The sequence below is a fragment of the Wyeomyia smithii genome, chromosome 1 (genome assembly GCF_029784165.1).
Source record: "Wyeomyia smithii strain HCP4-BCI-WySm-NY-G18 chromosome 1, ASM2978416v1, whole genome shotgun sequence".
Classification (NCBI taxonomy): domain Eukaryota; kingdom Metazoa; phylum Arthropoda; class Insecta; order Diptera; family Culicidae; genus Wyeomyia; species Wyeomyia smithii.
Genome location: NC_073694.1, coordinates 27,062,985 through 27,088,742, shown reverse-complemented (window position 1 = coordinate 27,088,742; position 25,758 = coordinate 27,062,985). Strand labels below are relative to the sequence as shown.

At 39.2% G+C, this 25,758-nt stretch overlaps 2 protein-coding genes across 6 annotated transcripts in view; one reads left to right on the top strand and one right to left on the bottom strand.

The window, feature by feature from the left end:
• Positions 1-25,758, bottom strand: part of LOC129720691 (protein gone early) — a 177,741-nt gene that overhangs the window by 76,736 nt on the left and 75,247 nt on the right. For all 5 annotated transcript variants that reach the window (XM_055672296.1, XM_055672265.1, XM_055672305.1 and 2 more), the window contains 2 exons: positions 6,583-6,730; positions 6,360-6,521 (listed from right to left, as the gene is read on the bottom strand). In XM_055672296.1, the coding sequence (XP_055528271.1) occupies positions 6,360-6,521; positions 6,583-6,730 (310 nt within the window). The remainder of the gene's footprint in view (positions 1-6,359; positions 6,522-6,582; positions 6,731-25,758) is intronic.
• LOC129720717 (fibroin heavy chain-like) lies at positions 3,577-5,172 on the top strand. Its single transcript, XM_055672346.1, has 4 exons — positions 3,577-3,651; positions 3,789-4,097; positions 4,162-4,469; positions 4,529-5,172. Exons 1-4 carry the CDS (start codon positions 3,637-3,639, stop codon positions 4,899-4,901), a joined length of 1,005 nt encoding a protein of 334 aa, XP_055528321.1. The 5' UTR covers positions 3,577-3,636; the 3' UTR covers positions 4,902-5,172.

Sequence of the window (25,758 nt, the reverse complement as noted above, 5' to 3'; positions counted from 1 at the left end):
TAAATTCCCCATTTCTGACATCACTTTGTCATTTAAAATCTAATTCTAAATTAAATTGACTTTAAAAAATTTTACTTCGAAATATTTACTTTCTTGTTTCTCGATAACTTTTTCATTGTTATTTTCAGTGAATGAGAAGAAACAATCTAATTATTTTTCAGCATTTTTTAAAATAATTTGAACCCTTTTTTTGACCCCGAATCGAGATATTCTTTCGCCTTGCTTGTATCTGTAATGATAGCCGCTTCTGGCAATTTCAAATTTGTTTAAGAATAATTTTCTGCATTTTTTAACCTAATTATTACCGATTTCCTGATGTTCACACACTTTCCTAGATTCAGTTTTGAAATTGATTTTATATTGATGTGGCTGACTTTCATCATAGAACTTTAGAATGTATTTCTGTCATTCAAAATATTTTTTCCGTTTTCTTAAAGGTCTCTTGATCGATTTTCGATCTTTTTAGATCAAATTAAAGGTAATTACTTCTAGTTATAAGAAAAAATATCAAAAAAATAAATCTTGGTGCTTTTACTTGCATAATGTATAAAATTATTGAAATTTTTGTCATGTTCTTAAATTGAATTTACTCAAATTTAAAAATCCGGAGTGATTCGCGTTTAGGGCGCAACTAACAAAATGTAAACAAATCGTTTTATTACACCATTGGTTTCGAAAGGACTCACACAATTCATGGCAAGAATCCTTTCTTTTGTATAAATCGATAGAATTATTCAAATCAGGTTTTTGGTAAAAGGCGACAAAACAGTTTACCCAAAACAAAAGATACTTTGGAACCAGGCCCTTTACATTGTTTTGAAACAACGGGCTTACTTGCGAAATATTCCGTAAACAGACGACAGTAAAGGGCGGATCAACTTTTGTTTTCAAAACAAAGGCGCAACTGAAGAAAAAATAAAAACAAGGCGAAAGAAAGATGGCCGTATCTCGTTGTCAGAATGCTTTAAGGCGAAATAGAGGTGGGCGAATCTCGTTGTCAGAATGCTTTAGGGCTCATTAGAAAAAGGTTAGAAGAAAAGCGCAGATTTAAGCCATAAATGCACAAATTTATTGTAGTATTGTCAGGAAACTATAAGCCAGGTTTATTTTACGTCGATTTTTGGTATTGATGTTAATGTTAGTCACTGTTTGCCCCAAACAGAATGACTAACAAAAAAATGCATATTTGTAGGATTGAGATATTCACGATTGCAAATTGTTTCTCTTAAAAAGCTCTAAAAGTCGTTCGAAGACAGTTTCAAGGTGAAACTTGAAATAAAAAAGTTAGAGCGCAAAATGTGTTTTTTCAATATAAATCGGTTGTTTTCAAAGATAGAGAAAAACTTATTTTTACAAAGTAACTAAAAATTAATTTAGTAATAACATTGTAGAACAGTTATAACATTGCAGGTTCGCTGGCCACCGCTCCGGAACCACAATGATGCGAGGAGCTAAAAATTGATCTCAGAAACCATTTTGTATTGTAAGATGGCAACTTCTGGGAAACAGTCGAAAATGACCGCACACTACTATGGATATTCCCGTAATCGAGATAATGCATAGAAGCCAAGTATTGACGCTGGACACTATTCTGAATTTAAAGATGACTATTTTCAGTTTCTGGAAAACAACTAAAATAATTGAATACCACCCAATGTGGGTATTTCCGGAATCAGATTGATGCCAGAAAAACAGCTGAAAATGACCGAATACCAACCAATATGAATATTTTCAGAATAAAAGTGATATGCAGAAGCCAAAAGTCGAGGATGTTGTGATTCTGATAAAACCAATCATTTCAAACGATTTGTCTTGTGACTTTGATCATATCTTATGGCCGATTCTTCGTGCATTTGCAGATTATAAACAAATCGCAAGAAATCAATGAATTTGAAATGTTCAAAATTATTGATATTAAACTTAAAAATTGGCGAGACGAAGGTTACCGGGTCAGCTAGATACATATATTGGTGGGTTCAAGTTTCGAAGCATGATCCGTTAGATTTTTTTTCCTGTGTGGGCTCATCACTGCGACCAGAGATTAGATCTATTGTGATATTGCCCAAGTGTTTTCTGTACTCCGCACTTCATATTATTGGCAGTATCACTATTGATAGTAAGTGATATGCTTATCATTCATATCCGTGCTTGTGTGTATGTTTTACCTTTCCGTTTCAAGTTTACTACTCTACTATACCGAGCCTCTGTCCCTCCTAACAATATCGCCTAATTACAATTCCCTGGAGAGAACTTTCATTCGTTACTCACACCAGTTTTATTATAACAGGGACTTATTTTTGTTAGAAGGAGAGTCAACAGAGGTACTGTAGAATTTAGATTCAACGAAAGGTACTTGGTGGGAAGCCTGAGAATAAACCCATGCTAAAGTCCTTTGGCAACCAAATGGCCTGATTCTACTAAGATTCGAACCCACGACCATCCGCTTACCAAGGCGGACTCTGTAACCTTGCGGCTACTGAGCTCCCCACGATGGTTGGTGACTTATTTGTGGTTATTCTTTCAATGTACTATTTTTTTATGCAATATGATGATTTTGAAGAATTTCGTTTTGAATGATAAAATTTAAATCATCGACATCTTTGTTTGTCGCCGCCAGGACTGCACGTGCGCTCAATTCTGGACAACATTCGGAAACACTTTGAAATGAGTGAAGGGACAAATCACGAACCAAAAGGCACATACTATATGAAATGGGAAAGTAGACACAGAAAAAATAGATTATGTAGCAGAAACAAATATTATTTCCTTGTACTTCGGATATGTTATCTGCTGCATGTCATTTCGGACTCTCGAGATATTCCAAATAGGGTTTTTGAGGCATGACCTCGCTTCATTAGAGCAGAACCGTGTGACCGTTTTTTGTTTATGGTAATGATTTATCCCCCCGGGATGACTTAATGTTGCCTTTAGAGAAGAGCAATGAAAAATAGAGAAATTAAGCCTACATAAAGATGAGAATTGCAGGTATCCGGTCAACAGAAAAAAAATGGCAAGGTGTCGAGATGCGTGGCTCGTTTCGCAAGTTTTACGAACATGATTAATGTATCGGCATCAGCCTTACTTAGGCATCCTTTGGCAGCGATCCCATTTTGCCTGCTGCTCATTAAAAATGATGGCTTCCTGAAAAGATGGTTTTCTCGTTCAAGAGGTGGCCATTCTAATTTTCTACACACAGAGATTTTAAATTTTAGGTGTAGAGGAGAGGTAAAAAGAGATAAGAACGCTGCGCTGGTTTAGCACCGATTCTAAGCTAGAAAGTTGATTCCACGCAACAGGTTTCTTCTTCTGAAAATTGCTAGCCGATTGTGTAGGATGAAACCCTACCACGTAGATATAGGTGGAGATGCTATTTTTACAGCAGTGCCAAAAAGTAGCATGATTGGGCGGTTGGCGGTGCAGCATCATCACGGGGAGAGAAACTGGTTTAGAATCTCACACATATCCACATCGTTGTGCGTTATCCGTTTACGACGAGACAATTGGTTAGCGGAGCAACGCCTTGAGCCGATGAATCTGGGGTGGTATATAAAAAAGCGAAAGTATTATCGCATCTTCATTCCGGGTTAGTTCTTCGTTCTAGTGAGTACACGGATTATACATCAAAGGGTGAACATCATGCGCGTTTTTGTGGTAGGTTTCTGGCTGGGGTGTCGCTGAGAAGTGTTTTGTGTGTATAGTGGTGTTTCAGTGGAGCAGTGGAAGCTTCCGGAAGTGTAGAATAAAAGGTACACTTGCTAATTGTGCGTTGCTTGTGCCTTATTTTGCAGTTGTTTGCCGCGTGTATGGCGGTTGCTACCGCCGACATTGGTCTGAAGCTGCGCCAGGAATACGACGCCGGATATAACGCAGGTCTTGCCGCTGCTCGTGCGGGTGCCCAACCCGGAGGTTCTGGATTTGGCGGACCTTCTGCTGCAGCTTCTGCCGAATCCAGTGCCGCATCGAGATTCGGCGCAGGTGCTCCTGGATTTGGCGGAGGTTTCGCTGGATCTAATGCCGGATCAGGATTCGGCGGAGGCTCCTCAGCAAATGCTCAAGCACAGGCGAAAACCCAGGTCAAATACAACGTTAGGCCAGAGGTAAGTTTCGTGAAGGATATGGCTGTTATTCTCTGATTCTAGTGATATATATCCTTCCCGGCAGATCATCAAAAAGCACTTCTACTATCACGCCTCTCCTGAGGCTGAGGCCAAAGCCGATGCTCAGGCTATCGTCAACATTCAACCTCAGACGCACTACAAGGTCCTGTTCATTAAGGCTCCGAATCTATCTGCTAGCGCTGGTTCTCGTTCCGCTGCTCGTACCCAAACTAAAGAAAAGACCATTGTGTATGTGTTGGTTAATAAACCGGAAGCTAATGCAGATGCTGGGGCCGATGCCGCGGTCGATACCTACACCAGTGGCAAACCGGAGGTTTACTTCATCAAGTATCAAGGCAAATCTGATGCTGGGTAAGAGCAAGTCATCGTGCAGAGGTCTTTTAGAAACTAATCTCGAGTGTATCTTACAGTGCTAGCGCGAGTGCTAATGCCAATGCTGGCGCGGGTGCTGGTGGTTTCCCAAGCGACTTCGCAGGTGCTGATGCTTCTGCTTTCGCCGATGCGTTCGGTGGTCCTCGTAGCGATGCTTTCGGCTCTTCTGATGGTTTTGGAGCCCCTGATGGATTTTCGGCGCCTTCGTTCGAGGCTCCTGCTGGATCGGACGGATCATCGTTCAGTGGTGCTCAAAGCGATGCTTTTGCTGCTTCAGGTTCTTCGGCTCCCAAAGCGGGTGGCGATGGAGGCTTTGACGTTACCTTCGAACCTGTACCGACATTCCTCGCCGATGCTGCTGCTGACGCGTCCGCTAGTTCAGGCGTAGGGGGCAGTAATGCCGGTTTTTAAGAGATGACCTTGAAGCTCTTTTCAACATGGCAGAGCGGTTAACGTACAAACAAATGAGGAGATTGTTAATTACTTTTTATAGAAGTGTGATCGAAATTTTGTTAGGACGCAAAGCGAAAAGATGCCGCAACGAACAAAAGAAAAAAAAAACAGTAAGAAAGAGAGAGAGAGAGATAAAAATCATAATTCGAATAGGACTGCCTTCGAAGTTTGTAGCTAAAAGCAATCTTCGTATTATGTTTAAGATGTGCGAAATGCAAACTGTGAATACAAAAACGAAAACAGTATTTCGAGACTTTTTTACTTGATTTCTTTTTCACGTTATCACACAACTCCCATCAACTGTTTTGTGACTCAATTCCATAATTATGTTCGTTGAGAATTACTCATTTTCAGCCTTATTTTGATCAAAACTGGAATTGTGTTCTTCAGTCTAACTGAAACCGAACTGAAATTCAATTGGAACTGAACAGAAATAAAATCAGAACTATTTATTTAATTGAAAAAGCAGAACGAAAATAAAGTTAAAAGAGAGATTTAAATCAAATTAAAATAGTAACGGTGTTGAAACTAAACAAAAACTAAAGCTCAAACTGACCTGAAGTTTGGATGAAACTGGGCCTACATTTTAGCTGAATTGCAACTTAATTAAAGCTGAACAGAAACTGTACTTATACTGACCTTCGTAGGCTTGTCTAGGAATTTAGTTTCCGGAATTTGAAGTGGATCAAAAGTATAACTAAATTGAACTAAATTTTAATCAAAATGAAATTTAGTTAAACTGAAGAAACAAATTCTAAAAAAAAAATAAAATGTACTAATACTGATCTGAAACTGAAATTATTCCAAACCCTCCACAGTTAATTGACGAAAACACCGGATCAACACCGGCGAACATTTTTTATTGTTATCCCTTCCTTCCCTTGTACCTTCTGAAATCAGAGCGCACCGCTAGTAGCCGAAAAGTGACACCGAATGTCAACGTCCACGGTAGACATTTTCGCTTTTCGGACCAATTTGTGTGTGACCGGCCAAGGCCACTGATGCAAACAAGAAAAACAAAAACCCCGAAAAAAAATTGGCCAACGAAACCAGTTTCTTCCACCCGGGGCCCGCGAAAATGCTGCATTTGCATATTCTACGCAATAATGATGGGCCGCGGCGATTGGTTTCGTATTCTAATGTAGTTTTATTTTTCTATTCACAAACCGCTGCGTGATCGCTGATTCACAAACCGCTGCGGGATCGTGATTTCTCACGCTAATATGCAGAAACCAAAAAACGTTGACTAAGATTTAATTTGTACAAATTGACAGGTATACAGAAGCCAGAAAAACTTGTTAAAAACAATATAATTTGAACAAATTGAGTCGGAATCGTCGCTGAACTTTACGCTGCTTTTTTTTGCTCGTTTATTGATCACTCAACTGTCGTTAGATCAAACTGAAGAGCACTTACCTAGATGGTTCATTGCCCGCTTCAACGAGATCAGCGCCTCGGTGATGCTGACCGTCTCCACCGTGGTGCAGGTGGAATGCAGCTTTTTGATCATGGACTGTGTCGAGTAGGACATTGCCACCGATGGCAGTTTGGAAATGAATTCATAGGCGGCGGCGGTGTCTGGAATTTAAACATTTTTTTACGTATAAGACTAACAAAATTGATTTGCAAAATAAATCACCTTCGTAATCCTGATGTGCGGCGAAATTCCACTCCCCATCGTTAACCCCGTAGAAACTGTGGCCGTTATACTTTTCCTCGAAACGCCCACAAGCCCACTCGAATGGCAAGTGGCAAACGTTCTCTTCCGGTTTGGCCCAGGACAGTAGCTGGAAAGAGAAGTGAAAAGGGAAGCAAATGGAAACCTGTTAGTAATTCGAATACAATCACGAGCAGCATGGTTTGTGAATTGGGTTCTTCCTAAGCGACTAGAGCGCCACACGTCGGTGTATAATGGAAACAGTGAAGACACAAACCATTTCAAGAGATACAAAAGTGTGCACGAAAAAAATGCAGGAGAAGCATTTTCAAGAATTTTGGATATAAATTAGGTTGATAAATACACTTCATACTTTTTTAAAATATTTGTGCAAATATATTTGTTTTAAAGCATGTTGGCTGTATATATAAAAATTCAATAGAAAAGATACCAAATTAAACTCAAAAACGTCGAAATCCCTTTTGAAGGCCAGAAAAAGTTGGAAGGGGCCGTTCCTAAACCACGTGGTCATATTTTGATCCCTTTTTATACCCCCCTACCCCCCCGTGGTCTTTCGTGGTCTTTTGGCCAACCCCCCTCCCCCCTTGCGACTTTAACCACGTGGTCTTTTCATTTGTGTAGTGCCAAAAATTCGCTTAAATTTTTTAAATTTTTATTTTTAAACATTCGGTACATTGTAAAATGCAAAAGCTTTTGCTCTTGACTTGGTGGCAACAATAAATTATAAGTCAGAAAAAAAGACCACGTGGTCATTTCGTTAACCCCTCCACCCCCATGCGTGGTCTTTCGTGGTCTTTTGACAAACCCCCCCGTCCCCCTCTTTATGACCACGTGGTTTAGGAACGGTCCCAAATAGAAAATGATCCCAAATTAAGGTCCAAATCGTCAAAAATCCCTTTCTAAAGGCCAGAAAAGGCCAAAATAGAAAATGATCCCATATTAAGCTCAGAATCGTCAAAAACCCCTTCTAAAGGCCAGAAAAGGCCAAAATAGAAAATGATCTCAAATTAAGCCCAGAATAGTCAAAAACCCCTTCTAAAGGCCAGAAAAGGTCGAAATAGAAAAAGATCTCAAATTGAGCTCAGAATGGTCAAAAACCCCTTCTAAAGGCCAGAAAAATCCAACGTAGTAAATGATCCCAAATTAAGGTCCAAATCGTCAAAAATCCCTTTCTAAAGGCCAGAAAAGGCCAAAATAGAAAATGATCCCATATTAAGCTCAGAATCGTCAGTAACCCCTTCTAAAGGTCAAAATAGAAAATGATCCCAAATTAAGCTCAGAATCGTCGAAAAACCCTTCTAAAGGCCAGAAAAGGCCAGAATAGAAAATGATCCCAAATTAAGCTCAGAATCGTCAAAAACCCTTTCTAAAGGCCAGAAAAGGCCAAAATAGAAAATGATCCCAAATTAAGCTCAGAATGGCCAAAAACCTTCTAAAGGCCAGAAAAGGCCAAAATAGAAAATGATCCCAAATTCAGCTCAGAATGGCCAAAAACCTCTTCTAAAGGCCAAAATGGAAAATGATCCCAAATTAAGCCCAGAATAGCTAAAAACCCCTTCTAAAGGCCAGAAAAGGCCAACATAGAAAATGATCCCAAATTAAGCTCAGGATGGCCGAAAACCCCTTCTAAAGGCCAAAATAGAAAATGATCCCAAATTAAGCTCAGAATCGTCAAAAACCCCTTCTAAAGGCCAAAATTGCAAATAATCCCAAATTAAGCCCAGAATAGTCAAAAACCCCTTTTAAAGGCCAGAAAAGGCCAAAATAGAAAATGATCCCAAATTAAGCTCAGAATCGTCAAAAACCCTTTCTAAAGGCCAGAAAAGGCCAAAATAGAAAATGATCCCAAATTAAGCTCAGAATCGTCGAAAAAACCTGCTAAAGGCCAGAAAAGGCCAAAATAGAAAATAATTCCGAATTCAGCTTAGAATAGTCGGAAAGCCCTTTTGAAGGCCAGAAAAGACCAAAATAGAAAATGATCCCAAATTAAACTCAGAGTCGCCAAAAAACCTGCTAAAGGCTAGAAAAGGCCAAAATAGAAAATGATCCCAAATTAAGCTCAGAATCACCGAATAGGCGAAAAATAGAAAATGATCCCATATCAAGCTCAGAATCGCCAAAAACCCCTTTTAAAAGCCAGAAAAGGCTAAAAAAGAAAATGATCCCAAATTAAGCTCAGAATTGCTGAAAACCTTTTCGAAAGCCAGAAAAGGCAAAACGAGAAAATGATCCCAAAAATGATTAAACTCAGAGTGGCCGAAAACCTCTTCTAAAGGCCACGAAAAATTCATCACTTTTATCTTCTTTATTTGTCAGGGCAATTGTTTTGCTATTAGTTCTGACTGTTAAATATTGACGAAATTTTGAAGATTTTAAACCCCATTCGCTAGTAATTTTTTATTTTTCTCCTTAACTTTTTTATTTTATAAAATGGTTTTTGTTTTTTTTTTTTATGAAGGCGCTGTTTTATTGCTGGAAGTGGATACTAAAAGTTGCCGATGTTGTTCAGCGCCCCGGAAAATTGTATCAATTTCTCAAATGGATTAATTCAGAACCATTCAGAATTAGTATTTGTACACTTTTAAATATTCTGAATAGTATTCATCTATAGTCTGAAGTCGTTGCTGAGTAGGGTCACCATATATGCATTATTACGATAATTTATTTTAACGTAGAACTACGTAAATTGTTCGTCATTGAACTTTTCAGTAATATGGGACAATTCCATTCCAACTCATTTACAAAAATATTCGTTGAAAAAAAAAATTGCAAGTAACTCTTTCTGAACGTTTTCATATTATTTTTTTCTTTGTGACAAATATTGATCTTTGTGCATAGCACCAGGTGGTGCCACCTAAACATAAAAGACAATGATGCGTATCTTGACTAAACCAGTATCGGCTAGCTCTCTCAGCAAGTATGTAAACAAGCCGACATCGTCCATCAACAAACGCACGTGAGCGTATTTTTTTTCCTTTGCATGGAATCATCCACCTGTTGAAACCGTTTTTTTCATAGTTCCATTCATTCCCCGCTTTTTGGATTTGTCCTTCCCACTATTCGTTGGGTTTGATGTAACACAGTTCACCGACTGTTTGGAGTACCAAACAAACTGAACGAAAATGGAACAAAGTTTTCTTTCCCCCGTCCTTTGCCGCGCTTTTTGCGGAGTATTCAAACCTGCCAGTCGCATTGTTCTAATTACTTCGACTTCGGAACTGCACTTGACCAGTCGTGCTCCGATTCCGATTCCGTTGTCTTGTTGCTCTATTGCCTCTATTGCTCGCTTTCTCGTCCTGTGTCCCCACTCCACTCGTTGGCACAGGTTAAGTCGAAAGAAGATTTTCACGTTTCATTTAATTCCTTCCAGCTCGTGACACTAGAAGAACACCAAAAAATAGCCACCCAATCGAATCCGATAGTTTTCGCCATCAAATTCCAATAAATCATTCCGAGGACTGTTGTTGGACCAGAAAAGAGGGAAGGACTTTTTAGTTCTTCCTAGTCCTGGGTGATGGTACTGCAGCTGCTAAAACTGTTGTATAATGGTTTTACAACAGTACCTCCCGAGGCTTTTACCCGGGGCCTGAGGGCTACTTCCCACTTGGCACGCCGCAGTCCAGCTGGGTGACATGCCGAAGAGTTTTCAGATTAAAATCAATCATTGGGCGATGGGAGGATATTGTGTGTGTTGTTGAGCTTGTAATGAAAGAGCCCCGATCACAACGACACGATAAAGGCACGGGGGAGGGGGGACTAAACCCAAGTAACAATAGAGCTGCTTTAGGGGGGGGGGGGGGGGAGAGAAATTCAATTTCTTGGCCGTTATTTTATTTTTTGCTGCGTTCGAGCTCTGCTGGTAATTAAATTAGGTTGGCCACCGTGCGACCCCATCGAAGTGAGATTTTACGGCCGAATGGAGACTGAATTGGGATAATGGCACTCAGTAGAGTACTTTAGTGCCAGCTACTGCTCATTTTTTATTTGAGGACAAAACAGAGGCAGAGAAACTGATGCTGTCGATAGTCATTCTTAATTCGTTTTTGTGCTCACTAAAAAGGAAAGTTACATGTTGCGAATTGACTGCTAATTAGATTATGTATTGTGTCAAGAATCTGAAACTGCGTTGAAGCTGTTCATTAGTCAATCCACTTCATGATCTGATCCACACTTTGCATTCAAGATTGCGATAAAATGACTGTACAGCGGAAAATTTAGCGCATATGTTGAAAATGAGGGAACCACTACAATCGAAAAGCTTCATCAATTAAAGTGTGATCGCTATTTATCAACATTGTCGTTGGTTGACGGTAGACGGCGGTTGAAAAGAAGATAAGCTGCGAACGACGGACGTTTATTCCGGGTAATTAAAAGACGCGCACGTGATTTGAATTCTTCATACGAGGGGCAAAAACAGACTACGTTGTGAGTCGTTTAAAGCAACTAGTAAAGAAGTTGAGTATTCTGCATAAATCATCATAAATCGAGAATCGTAAATCTCCAACCCCACTGAGGGGAAATGAATTTAGGAACGAATGAAACTGATAAACTGAATATAGTAACATCTTAAAACATCATATAACCATTTAGAGAAGATTAGACATAACGTAGAATGAAACAATAAGAACAATTTGGATAAAAATTGAAACAAAATTAAAACACAATTTGATTTGTGCTAGCACAAAGTTTTTCGGCTGACATTAATAAAATTTTGGGATTATCTCCTGAGCCGCGTGACTATTATTGACAAATCATAATTTCAGAGCCAGAACGGTTTGTTCGATCGGTATCGTGTCTTCGGCAATGTTGTAGATAAAAAAAAGTGTCATTCCAATGTGCACTGTAATTTTTTTCTCAAAAGTGCTCACTTTAATTTGTTTAGAAAAAAAATGGGCAACTTAATAATCTATCTAAAACCCATCTTGAAGTAAATCTAAGATGACCGAATTTTTAAACTCACTTTTTGTTTTGAAAATGATTTTTTTCAGTGTAGAATCTCAAATTCAATTTTGTCAATATTTTTATATAAAAAGTTTAGACACTTTTCAAAAAGTCCTTTCTCTAGGTCTTGTCATTTTCCAGATATATCGATTTAAAAAAAACTTCTGCTTTTTCAAATGTTAGTACAGATAAATTTTCAAAAAAGATAATTAAAGTAGCTTAGCCTACACTCCTATAAAGTTTTATTGAATTCTGAGAGGGTGCTGCCAGCCCCTCAATCGAATTGCCGCGAAATTCTTCCTATTTAAAGAACACATGTACACAAATAAGCAACATATATTTCAAAAACTGTGAAAAAAAGCAAAATATAAAAATCAAGAAAAGCAACAACTTCAAATGAATTTTAGAGAAAAACAAAAAAAAAGCAAACACCATTTGCCAACCACTTCACGATTATGTGACTACAAAAAATAATATATTCATAGTTTTCTTCAACGCAATTTGAATCAGAACAGCATTCTTGAAATAAAAACAGCCAAAAACCATTTCTTAAACAATGTATGGCAATAAAACAAGGAAAAAAATGTTTTTTTTTTCAATAAATTGAAATAGAAGATAGTGTTTGAACCTTAGGAAAAAAATAATTTTCGGGAGGTTTGATTTAAATTTAAATTAGATCGTGTTTATGAATAGTTAAACATATTAAACCAAATTAAATAAGTCAGTAGCTTCGCACCGTTGAAACAGTTTTTTGAGAAAAGGAGAGTGAATGGTAAAAATATTATTCAATTTATATTTATATTTATATTTTGAAACTCTTCAGGAAAATTTTTGAAAAATATCACCCAATTTTAAAATACTACCCACATGCTGAATTTATTGTATAAACTAGTATAAGCATAAGCAATGAAAACATGTATTAAAATCAAGAGATCCAACGAAACCTAGCGAATAATTCGCGCTGCTGCATTATTCCTTCTTAAAGGGGGAAGGTGTAGAAGAATTTTTCACAATCACGTCAACACTTTTAAAATTCAATATCCTAACGTTTCCCTCGCGCACAGACTCGAATGGAAATGCCTTCTTTATTAATACTGCCAATGCAATCGCGATAAACTAACGTCGGGAGTATACGCGCATAGGAAATTGTACAAACGATCGCCTAATGCGAGTGCCCATTACACATCATTGTTTAGGTAACTTTGTAGGTATAGTTTTCTTGTAGAGTCAATATAATATTTAATATTATTTTAACTGTTGTTTGGTATTTTATTCTAAGGTTTTTGTTCGAGATCTCTATATTTTGATTTTTCATAATCTGTAAAATTTTACCTGTTTTACTAACCCAACCAGAACGAACATTTCGAAAACATTTAGTTAAAATTGAGACAAAATAATCTGTATACGTTGGAGAACTAGGGAATACTGGAAAGAATAGAGAATATTACCTAATCTGCAACATGATTGAACGAAGCTTGTACGGGTGCTAGGAAGTATCCGAACATGACAACTGGTCAGAAAATGACCTGCGGCCGAATTCCGAGAAGAAAATTTCTTCATTGAAAGTATATGAAGAAATTTTCTTCTTTTCGAAGAAATGTGTGCTCGGAATTCGGCCGCTGGTCAGAACTGATCGTAAAGTTCAAAAAGAGAAAAATTAGATTTTTCTTTCAACTGCGATCACTGTGAATACTTATTAAATTTTGTTTTTTAATTATGTTAACTATGGCATTTATCTAACAAAATATTTTTTCGACAAGGTTTTGACTCTGTCATTATTTTTCATCTGTTTGTTGTCAGTCTTAAATGATGAATAGCTATTGTATTGTAATCCACAAAATATTGTAAAAATATTATTCAACAAATCTTCGAATAGTTGTCAAAACATCTCGAAACCCATCGAAAGGTGTCAAAACCCTACAGAAATCAACGACATTCAGTTGAATTTTGAAGTAAAATTCCGTTTCATGGCAATATTCTGAGAGAGGGTGTAAAATGAAAATCTTAACATCGAGAGCGTCACGAAAATTGTCCAATTTCAAATGTTTATAACTTAGTCAGTAATCGATTGAAAAAATAGTAAAGCGACCACCAAAGTACAGAAAATTGTGATTCTATGATGCTAACTATTGTACTACTGAAAATGTAAAAAGCGAAAAAACATTATTGCACTAGAGCTAAAACTAGAAAAAAATTAAGGATTATAGATTTTTAACCATTGCTGTAAACTTCGGTACCACAAGTAAGCTCGTGAATGCGTAAAATCTTCAGTTTTCCCATAGGCAAACGTAGAAGCGACGAACCCGGCGAGAAATTACTCTGCGGTCTTTTGACGCAATATCGAGCTGGTTGAGGCACCAAATTTCACAAGAATGATTGAAAAGCTGTGTTTAATATTTTCCCAGTTTGAGACTTGGTGCAAAACCTGTGTTGACCAGTGTAATTGACGGTTTTGTCAGTTTCACACAGTGTAACAACACTGTCTCACTTAAAACAGCATGCAACACTTCAAGTGAGGTTTTCGTTTCTACCGATATCACACACTGGAGTATTCTCCATTCAAGCTATTTCTTGTTTTTCGCTCCTGAGATTATATGCACACGCTTGCGCCTACTCTATTAATCGCGCGCACAACCAGCCGAAGACAATTGTTTCAAGATGCATTGCGATGGTATCGGACTACTTCGGTAGCAGTTTGCTTCGGCTGGTTTTGCATTAGACTGTTGTGAAAAACTCACCAAAGCAGTCCGATACCCTACGCGTTCCAGTATGCAATTCTTCGTCCATTTTCGGCTGTCGGTGCACGAAGCAAAACCGGGTATATGAAGAAAGCATTTTCGTTTTCGTGCACATTTTTTCAAGCACTCCTCCTAGTCGAGCAATTTTAGTCGAGTACTCCTAGTCGCAAGCAGGAACTCGCGTACTCTTTCACAGTCGATGAGTAGCAAGGCAAAAGAGTTTTTGCGTGCCGGTGCAGCTGCTGCTCCGACGAGGACATGAAGAAAGAAGAGTATCTCGAAAGTGTGTTTTGCAAGAGACATATATCTCGTTCTCAAGCAGAAACGAGAAGGTTTTGCTTGTCACTCGCTTTGCAACGCTGGTTTTACACACATGTTCGATCTTTTTAGCATTTTTTGGTATTTCCATAAATGCTTACCATGAAAGAAATTTTTGAAAAATTTTCCTTTTCAATTTTGACCTATGTACAACAATTTAAAATTTTTTGACATTTTTATGTTTTGAAAATTTCTCCCAGCTGGTGTCGAGGTACGATGCTTGGCCTAACGCACTGTTGAGACAAAGTCGAGCGGCTGGATTTTTTTTTTGGTCTCGGGATGCAAAGCAAACAACGCAACCTACTTTCCTACCTAAATGCTCCTCTTATTTGATATATGTTCAAGAGACTCACAGTAACAGTTTGATGAAAAAAAAAATGTAAATTTTGAGAGTATTGAAGAAAGAGGTAGGTTGCGAGACAGGGAGTAACCTAAATCAATTACACTAAGGTCGCTTTTTACGCGGGTTTTTTTACGCGGATTTCGGAATTTACGTGTTTTTTTTACGCGGATTCCGGAATTCACGCGGTTTTTTTTACGCGGATTCCGGAATTCACGCGGTTTTTTTACGCGGATTCCGGAACTCACGTGGTATTTTTTTTTTGCGCGGATTTCGGGTTTCCTTCACTCGGAATGCAGAATGAACGCTGGTTTTATTTGCGCGGATTCCGGAATTTACGCGGATTGCGGAATTTACGCGGATTCCGGAATTTACGCGGTTTTTTTTTTACGCGGCATGTATCCCCCGCGTAAAAAGCGACTTTAGTGTATTATCATGGTGAAAAAAGTGGTTTGGCGTTCTCACATCACTCATCCTCAATACGGGTTGCACGAGAGAATATTAAAAAGAGTACATAAAAGGAGAAAACAACTTAGGAGAAGAAGTGTGTACTACTGTCATTAGGGATATCGCTAACCGTGCAACGCACGGGCTGTTTCAATTAATCTAATATCCAGAATTTTCTTAAACATTTTCACTTAAGTAAACTCTACATATATCTAAACCTCTTTTTAATACGAATCAACGAGAAAATTTACCTTAGATTAAGAAATTTTAATTATTTTATGAAGAATTCCGAGAAAAGCTTTATTCAGTTTAGGAAACCTCGAAATTTCGCACAACCTTAATTCTGTGAGTCACCTTCTGTTGCAAAGTCTGATAATGTATATTTCCCCGACATTCTTTTCTCAGAATAAAGTGCTAATACTAGACACCTTGTTGCCCACGGCAGAAACAACGAAGACCGCATGGCAACGCAATGAGTAGGCAACAAAAAAGAATGGTGATATAGCCAAAAAACAAAAAGCATTAAAAGGACAGGCGGAAAAATTGGAAAAGGAAATTATTTCTTTCCGGGATTTATATGTCCCCGACGAAGGTCCAAAAGGTTAACTTAGCTTTTGCAATCGGAAGTCATGCCTCAAAGCAGTCAAAGCTTTACTTTCTTGGTCGATGAAAAAGAGCTTAAATTTTTTGATATCGAAAAACAGGAGGATTGTGTGCAAAGCCACGACCGCAAGGTTGAAGTAGAATACTTTTACAAGAAAGATAACCCGGCTGCTTGCGTGTCAGTCATTTTTTCTAGTAAATAAACGTTGACTAATCAGATCAATCGAATTTTACGCTTCAACAAGGATTGACCATTTTCAATAATATAGTAAGTTGCTTGTCATGGTTGGGGCTTGACAATTTTTAATTTGCATTTACTAGTGTCCACTATCGCACAGAGATTGCATTTCACTAAAGTGCCTCACTGCATCAGCCGCTATCGATGCTGAGATCCGCTGCAACTAGTTCGCTATCCCTAGCCATGCCACAGTTGTGGCCGCTATACACTGCCATTGGTATCCACTGTCCCTACATCAACTGGCCCAGCTACTGTCGTTGCTGGAATCCGCTGCAACTAGTGCGCTATCCATTGCTACGCCACAACTGTGGCCGCTTTCCGCCATCGCTGGTATCCACTGCACTGCCAGTGCTGCTGCTGTTGTCGCTGTCTAGAACTATTATGAGCGGCTTCGGCTGAAACAGGCTCTTATATATGCCAAATAGCATGTTTTCAATTGCAAGGTATATGATTCTGTCGACCGTGCTTGGGAAGCAATCATATAACGACCAATCAGAGGCCGAATTTTCCGTTTTGACAAGGCTTGACCATTTTCAATAGTACAATAGTGTGAATAATAAAATTACAATTATCTTCTCTTGGGAAGAATCTTAGAAAAAATTCCAACCTATTGCTGCAAGAACGAAGGAAATCCATAGAATACAAACCGATTTATTAGCATTTGAATTTGGGCATATTTTTCACTTTTTTCGGTTCTAGATTTTCATTTCACATCCCTATGTAGCCGAACTTCCTGAGAGAAGTATTCTACTTCAAAGAAATGTACATGCCAAATGTTTTAGAGATGGATGGATAGTCAAGTCAGAAAGTTTTAGAACTGCAAAAAAAAGTCAGTTTTCGTGAACATTTTTCTTTCGAAAAAAAAAAACAGATCTTGAAATTTTATGCATTGCTAAAACGTTTGGTTTAAAAAAAGTTCGATTTCGATAATTTCTGGCAAATTTCCATCGATCGTACACATCCCGAAGTTCGTGGAGCAGAAACTTTGCATGGGACTTTTTTCGAGGAGACTTATTGCTAAATATAATTTGTATGCCATATTTTTCCCATACAATGCATTGGCTTCTAATAAATAGTAGTAATGTGATGAACCCTGATAATTGAAAAAAATTGAAGTAAACGATCTTTGGGGATGGGGTGGGAGGAGGGGGGGTGTTGTATTCAAACCACCCCCGTACTCCCTACAAAACAATATCGCACGCTAGCTTGGGGGGCTAATGCGGTCTCGATCAACTACGATTAGTTGAGAGAATTCGTTATCGATATTGTTTTTGGCACATTTTGCATGTTGTAGGATAAGTACAACGATACACCGTGCCCCAGTGCTAAATCGAGAAAATTTCCAACTCGAAAAGATACTCGACCTGATCGGGAATCGAACCGGGTATCACAACCGTGTGGGAGAGCTAGCCGACCGACATCGCTAACCACAAAACCACGGGGACCACACCCCCGTACCCCCATGCCCAGTGAAAAAAAATTACGATCGAACAGTCCTGAATGTTTAGGTAGTTTTAAAAAAATAGATCTTTAAAAAATGACCTTTTTTGATAGTTAATTTTTCAGAGCGAATATTTTTTTTTTGGAAAGGCAAAATTATTAACTACAACTTTGCCACACCGATCCAAAACCCGTTTTGGCTCTAAAAATATCAGTACCTTCCCTAAATAGCATTTTCAAATAGTTTCTCAAAAATGAGCCGTGTTTCAAAAAAAAACAAAAAAAAACAATGACACAAAATGGCATCTTCTACCCATAAAAGCGCCTGTGCAAAGTTCCAGCCAAATGTAAATTTGTAAAAAAGTAGGAGGTTGTATCCAAGACACGACCGCATAACTGACGTAGAACTACGCACACTATTAACAAATGCATTGTTGTAGGTGTTTCATTAATGAGTCAAAGTCTACTAATGCTTGCTTTGTGCTGCCTCCACAGTGGGGTAATAAAGACACTGAAAACATGAGCTGTAAAAGCTGTTTCACATTCTGTAAATTAGACGGCTGCTACAGATTTAAATTGCTACTATCCAGCACAGATTGCTCGCTTGAGTTGTCGAAAAATTATTAACCTTCAAATATTTGTTTATTTGCCTTGAGAAAAGCATTTTTCTGCTCAAAATTCGATTTGCTGATGGCAACGGCAGTCTGACGACACACGCTGAGAAGCGAGAAAAACCGCGCTGCTTCTGAGACGTGGTGACCAACCACAGGGCAAGTGTTTAATTTGAAGGCAGCCACAGGCGCGACCCGCTGCTATGGTCTGTTACTGCTCAACTGCTGAGTGCCGATATCGTCGGCTTCGTGCAACACTGGCACAACTCAAAATTTTGCATTTTTGAGTTTTTGGTGGTAAACGATGCCAAATACTGTAAAGTTTCATCACACGAAATCCCATTTCGAAAATCACAAAAATTCCAGAGTTATGATAAGAAGTGCATTTGCTGCACAAATCGAAATTTCTACATTAAGTTAGTAAAAAAAAGGTTTTAACTTGGACAACGTGCTCATAATATGTGCTTAATAGACCTAAAGGTGTCACATAAGGATTGGTAACCTTAAGCTTCAAAGTTTTCTTGAAAATCGAAAATTAAATTTTCGACGCAAATTTTCAAACGCGTTTTTCTCGAAACTATATTTTTTGAATTGTGCCAGTGTTGCACGAAACCGACGATATCTAATGCTACTGCTGTCAACGTTGTGGACGGTCCATCCAGTTCACCTTCCGACTAATGAATGTAGCTAGTTTTCCCAGAAACACTCTTTCTTAGCCGAAGGGTGCTACGTAATAGGCCACACCTTTCTGTTCAGTTGTCTAATTCTCTAATATTCTTTAGACGAATTACTCCACAATTCGCATTTGATGTTTGTTTCCAGCGAATAAACACCGATGGTGCTTTCACACACGCAACGGTTTTAACCCGTATTTTATTGCGGTTTGTAACATCAAGCGATTTCGTTTGCTCGTTGTTGCGTGTTGCATCATGTTGCAACTTGGCAGCTGGGAGACGACGAAATTCTGTTAATGCTGATTGATTGAATCGACTTCATATTAGCTCTGCATATTCGAATTAACTGCCTTTGTGAATGCATTCTAACAGGGCAGTTTGTTATTCAAAATCGGTTATGTTGATCGCAGCCTTTGTGCTGTCCCAACAGTGGGGGTATTAACTAAATAAACTACAACAGAATTTGATTGCTAGAATCCCGCGAAGAATGTTTGCTTGTGTTGATGCTAGGAAATTTTCACCCTTCAATTACTTGTTTATTTGCCTTGAAAAAAGGCATTTTGCTGCCCCAATAGTGGGGGAGTTAAGATACACGGACAACATGCATTGTGGAAGCTATTTCACCTTCTGTAAATAAGACGGCTGCGACAGATGTAACTGCTAGAATCCACACAGAATGCTTGCTTAAGTTGTCAAAAATTATTAACTTTCAATGACTTGTTTATTTGCCTTGAAAAAAGGCATTTTGCTGTTCAAAATTGGATTTGGTGATGACGATCTTTATGCTGCCCTAACACGGGGGAATAATGGCAGTCTGGCGAGGCACGCTAAGAAGAACCGCGCTGCTCCTGAGACGTGGTGACCAACCACAGGGCTAGTGCTGCTGCTAAGGAAGGACGACTGCTGTTGACAACTTGTCGCTGTCCAGAACAATTATGAGCGGCTTCGGCTAAAACAGGCTCTTATATAGGCCAAATAGCATGTTTTCAATTGCAAGGTATATGATTCTGTCGACCGTGCTTGGGAAGCAATCATATAACGACCAATCAGAGGACGTAATTTTCGTTTAAACAAGGCATGACAATTATCAATAGTTTGCATAATCAATCAACAATTTTCTACATTTGGGTGGATGCGTGTATAATTTTTCAAACAATTGCTGCAAAAATGAATTATAAGCATTTAAAAAGGGACATATTTCGTTCCCTTTTCGGTAATAGTTTTCCTATTTACATCCCTATGTGGTAGGCTAAAGAAAACATAGTTCTACGTCAAAAAAATAAAACTCAGATTTTTTTTGTGGAACTGCTCAGTAGTTTTTTTGCCTTCTCCTGACGCTCAATTACCAAAAATTCCCTGCAACGTTTGAAATCATTTTTGTTTTTAGTCTCTTCCAACTACGGAACCAATTTCTGCTTAGTCCTTTGCTAAACATTTGGAAAGTTTCTCAGCTCTTCAAGGTTGGATTTTGATCATTTGTGGCTTTTCGGGTCTAAATTGGTTTTGGCTGAATCTGAATTGTTATTTTTTGCTGCATTTTTTGACGTGGGACTACGTCTTTCTTCACTATACTAAGGTACATTCTGTGAAAATTGGATAATAACATGTAACGTTTTTGGTTGGCGGAATGGAAGATTTAGATGCTAGTAGCGCTCAAACAACTGTTCCGATTTCAATAGTTAATATACCGTTGGAAAGCTAAAAGAAACAAGATATGTATAGCATGTTATTTTTAGTTATTATTTTCTAATCACTCCATGAAAATTGCGGAAAAGTTTGAAGGTCGAATATCCACATACATTTTTCATCCGATTGGTATGTTTCCCTAAGGCAGACTTCAAAAACATAGATAGACGAAATGATTTCACGTATTCAGTCATTGGCTAGCAATGCCAGCCAATTGACATCGCATTCATTACCCAACATAAGCGACGATGAAAGAAAGCAGAGATGCTTCCACGTGATTGATTCTTCCCCAAATCTCCCAAGTTCCCCACACTGAGTGACGCTATAAAAGGACGTTCCGTGTTGAGAGAAGCTCATCTTAACGCATGAAGGGGGTGGAGGGTGGTTGAGTTCGCGTTACTTATTGTTACATAGGAGGTAGGGGAGGTAGTTGAGACCGTTACGTAACTGTGATGTTTGCTCAAAATTGCAAATTTGGAAGGGGAGGCAGGATATCCAGCGTTACGTAATTTCAGGGGGGGGTCATATCGAACGTTACTTATCGTTACATAGAGGGGGAGGGGGTCTGAAATCTAGGTTTTTAGCGTTACGTGATTTCTGTACGACGACTTATGACAAATTACTTTTATAGGCAACAAGTTAATTATTTTTCCTATTAGTTTGTATGCTATGGTTTATGACAGGCGTATGTGTTTTTTTGTGAAGTGCTCTTGGATTGTTGTGTTTGGTATATGTACGTTTGACACATACTTGTTATACTATGGCTATGGCAGAATTAAATCTTTACACTCACCATAGTCCCACGTCAAGCCTACGTTTGTGCACTCAAGCACATACCCATTAACTTTTGTGCTTAATCTTCTTTGTGTAAAAATGTCCACGTGAACAAAAAGGGAAGGGAAGGGTTTTTTTATCAATGTCCACGGTTGTCCACAGAGGGGAGTGGAGGAGGGGAGGGGGGGTTATTGTTCTAAAATGACGAGTTTTCTGTCCACGTGGAATGTGAACGGTCTCTTACTACCTTCGACCATTTGCTATTTTTTTCGTGATAAGTTCGACTTCACACTTTTTTTTTAAATTAAAAATAAATACTTTTGCAATAACTATGGTTTAATTGGTTATCTATCATTTTATGGAAGAATACCTCATAAAGTGCAATGAGAATAACTGTGAAAATTATGAAGAAGAATCTAGCAATATAAACAAAAAATAGTTAGCCTGTCATAAATCATAACGATGGAACATTTAAAATTAGAATTTGATCATAAATCAAGCTACAAAATAATTGCTCCCATTTCAAGCAATTATGAAGTTTTCGTAACACATGCATCATAATGTTCGGACCATATTTTTTTCATCAGATCGATTTCAGAAGCAATTCCTCAAAACTAGTTTAACAAAGTCTTTTCCAAGCCGAATTTTGTGGACTTTTCTCGATTTTCCCGCCCCCACACACAAGACCAATCCCCGAAAGGTTTACAGAAACTGTCATCGCTGCCGTCTCCGCCGGGACGGGCATTCAATCAAAACCAATAATTAACCGAAACGACGGCTACCGTCTTCGCATCCACTGCCGCTAGCTTTGTAGTTTTTATTTCTCTCTCTATTTCTAACGAAGACTTCCAGGTATTGAAGTCATCTGTTAGATCTGAGAGCACACATACGGTAGTGCACTATCCATTCATGCCTTCGGGGAATTAGCGCCTCGGGAAAGATGGCATAAAATATAGTGTAGTTTTATTAGCCGAGTGACACTCACACTAATGGAGTCAAGCTGACTTCCCGGCCGTCTGCCCCTCGTCATGAGTGACGGTCGATTTTCACGCCTTTCTGTTAGCGCTCTGCCGCGCCGCGCCACAGACGAAACAAGTTATGTAGAGTGGCACGAGGTCGGCACTTCTCCGGTGTGTTTATTTGTTTGGGCGTTCTTTTCTTGTTTTTTTTTCTCTCGCTCTTCTTTTCTTAACACGTTTGACGCCAAACAACTTAATGTAAAGGGAAAAAGGAAAAGAACACCGAACCGGGAGCCGCTAAAATCAATCATCCAAATTGATGCTTCATCAATTAATTATGATGCCATACGAACCCGGAACGGGATTTTACGAGCATGTAGGAAAAACACAGAACACATTAATGATTGTAAACATTGAGTTTGCCTACGGTTAGTGAATGGTTGTTACAGGCAAGTAACACCAAATTTATGCTCTTTGTCTTGTATGATCGTTTTACAAACAGATCACTCATCAATTAAGCAAAATTTCGGATAAAGTGGGACATTACTAAAAAAGGGCCACACTGATTTGTGATGCATTTTATGGTTCGATGTAACTCGTAACCACCCAAGAAAGAGAGGCAACATGCTAATGTTCCCGTTAGGCAATAACAATACCGCCTTGCATGGTGCATCACAGCAAGGAGCAGTGATTTTCGCGGTCGCTCTTAGACTGTGTGTCATGTTCGCGGCCACAGCTGGGCACCAAGCTGTGAACATTTTACTTGAACGGTTGACAGGAGCACACAAGAAGAAAAAAACACCAACAACGACATGAAACCATTAGCGTCTTTGGCGTTTCACTTTCGGACAGACGACGATGTCGCAGAATGTCGCTCGTGTCGAAGCAATTATGCATTGTAGAAACGATGGTTAATAGAATCATTAGGACGGATGCTGCGAAGAAGGGCTGGACAGATTTCCCCGCGGTTGGGGATATGATTCGATTAACATCCAAGGACTGAGAAGAGCATTCATTGGCGGTGAAATAATCCGCCAAATTGATATTTTGATTGCATCGTTTCCCATCGCTTGTTTCACACACAAACACACGCGATTCATGGCCGGGAAAAGTGATACATAATTCCTGTAATAAAAATAAACTGTTTGGCGGATAAAATTTCCACAACTGTGAAACCGATTATAATTGCTCCTCACTTTGGCCGACCGACTCTAGCAGTGTTTGTACTTCTCTGAATCATACAATAGAGCGGACATTAATTTTGGAAAAAGAAAACAAATATTTAAGATCATTTCTCGACAGTGAGGCCGCAAAAAGCCGCGTGGTTTCTTCCTTCTGACGGTCTTCCATAAAGACAACATTATTAATCTACTGGAAAACGAGCACGACTTTTCCTGTCTGGCCTCTCCTTCTGAGTGATTTTCTTTCCTCTTTTCTCATCGACAATTGCGGGGCCCTGAGCAATCTTCGCTTTGTTCCGGGGGATAGCAAAACAGACTTCCATTAACAGATGTTTTTTCCCCCACTTCAGGAAAGATCGCTCAAATTTTACTACCGAACACACTCGCGTTGCTGTCTCTTTTTTTTCGCCATGGTTTTTTGTGTGCCGAGGGCATTCCGGCTATTACCGATAGCAAATACAACTCCTAACAAGGGCGGTTCGTCATTCTCTGAGTAAACACACGAAAGCGGCGGCGACGACGTCCAAAAGGCAGAGTTACAAATGACGTATGATCTTTTCACGACCGATGCAGATGGAATTTTAACTGCATGCTGCAGCTCTAGGTTGCACAGGAGGGTGACCGATTTTCGGGACGGATTATTACACGCGTCAGGATTTTTATCGCCAGAACCACAACCCAGACGTGACTTCGAGAAGCCGGTTTGAGTTGGTACAAATTGGCTGACAAACATTTTTGACTTGGTCGCACTTCGTGGTTTAATAGCATAGATGATGAGATGTTTCAGTCCATAAGGTAATGTGGATCAGAAAAGTTCAGAAAAATATGTAGAAATCTTGAGGAGTAGTCGGATTTTTGGCAAACTAATTCTCTTTCTTGTGAGGAAAAAAAATCCACACACTTGTCAGACATTTCGAAAATTACTAGGATAACCAGACATAAAACTATCTAGTTCATCAAAATACGCTGAAACTCTCCTTAACTTGTAAGTTGAATCAACAAACCGTACAGGACGACGTCTTTTCCACTTCACAGAAGATGTTACTCTACATGTGCGTCTCTTTTCTTTTCGTTCGCATTTCTTCAAGCAGTTCAACAAAGTTTTGAAGTGACACTAGCCAGGAGTCTTCTCCGCTTCGGAGTAAATCGTTATGTGTCACCTAACGAGGCGGCCGGCCTCGTATTGTTCTTTAATTTTAAGTGGCTTGAAGTCACTCCGGTTCCTCTCACCGCCCCCTTCATGTGTGATCTACACGTGCCGTGCACAATGGTTATACGTTTCAACAACAAACGAAATAAAATATTCACGACCTCGTCAAGCCGTCCCGCGGGATGTCGTCACGACCGGGAAGAGAGGAAAGGCGGTGTCGTCGCCCTCAGATTCACCGGAAACAACGACAGGTACGTACCTGCCAGGGAAGCAGTATTGTTGCATCACGGAATCTCGGCGAGTTTCGCTCGATGACACTTCGTGCGCGGTACAAACTAGAAGAGAAGAGTTTTCTAAATATTTAACTAGTTTTCTAGCGGCCGTGATTCGCTTTGGCACGCCTAGTCCTTTAGGGAGACGTGCTCCACAGTCAAATCACGATGAGCTTTGTTTTGTTTCGGAGATCAGAGAAGACAGCAATTGTTGGGTGTTTAATTTTAATGCACTCAACCCAAAGAGCATTGCACTACATTAAACATATGGCAGAAACTTATCGGGTGTCGGTTTATCACACCTTTTCTCATTCGAACCAATAATGGTTCCATTATTGGCACGCGAAATGGTCGACGTTATGACATTCGGAAAGAAGGTCACACGTTGGATCTGCACTACGAGACCTAACCCAGGGCTATTTTTGACAGCATTCTACTACATCCAATCCAGCAGGAAGCTGCCCCCAGGTGGGACGACATCTCTCTCGTGTGTGTATGCGAGTGATAATCGATGCTGCTTCTGTTGCGCCTTTGCCCCAGACCGGGTCAACCGGAATGACAGACTTTTGGGTTCCGACTTTCTTCGACACGTTTAAAAATAGTTTGGCCCATAATTATCATTATAAATTGAGAGCACTGATTCGTCGTTGGCTCTCGGATCGGATGTCTGCTGGTGGGTGTTTCGAAGACAATACGGAAGAACGAAACAGTCTAAGCCGCACGTTCCTCACTAATCTGTGCTGTCTATTTCTGTGGAAAGTAAAT

What these genes read in the sequence shown, in the direction of transcription:
- LOC129720717 (XM_055672346.1), top strand. An exon ending in AATACAACGTTAGGCCAGAG is followed by an intron (nt 4,098 to 4,161) that starts GTAAGTTTCGTG and finishes CCTTCCCGGCAG; the next exon opens with ATCATCAAAAAGCACTTCTA. An exon ending in CAAGGCAAATCTGATGCTGG is followed by an intron (nt 4,470 to 4,528) that starts GTAAGAGCAAGT and finishes TGTATCTTACAG; the next exon opens with TGCTAGCGCGAGTGCTAATG.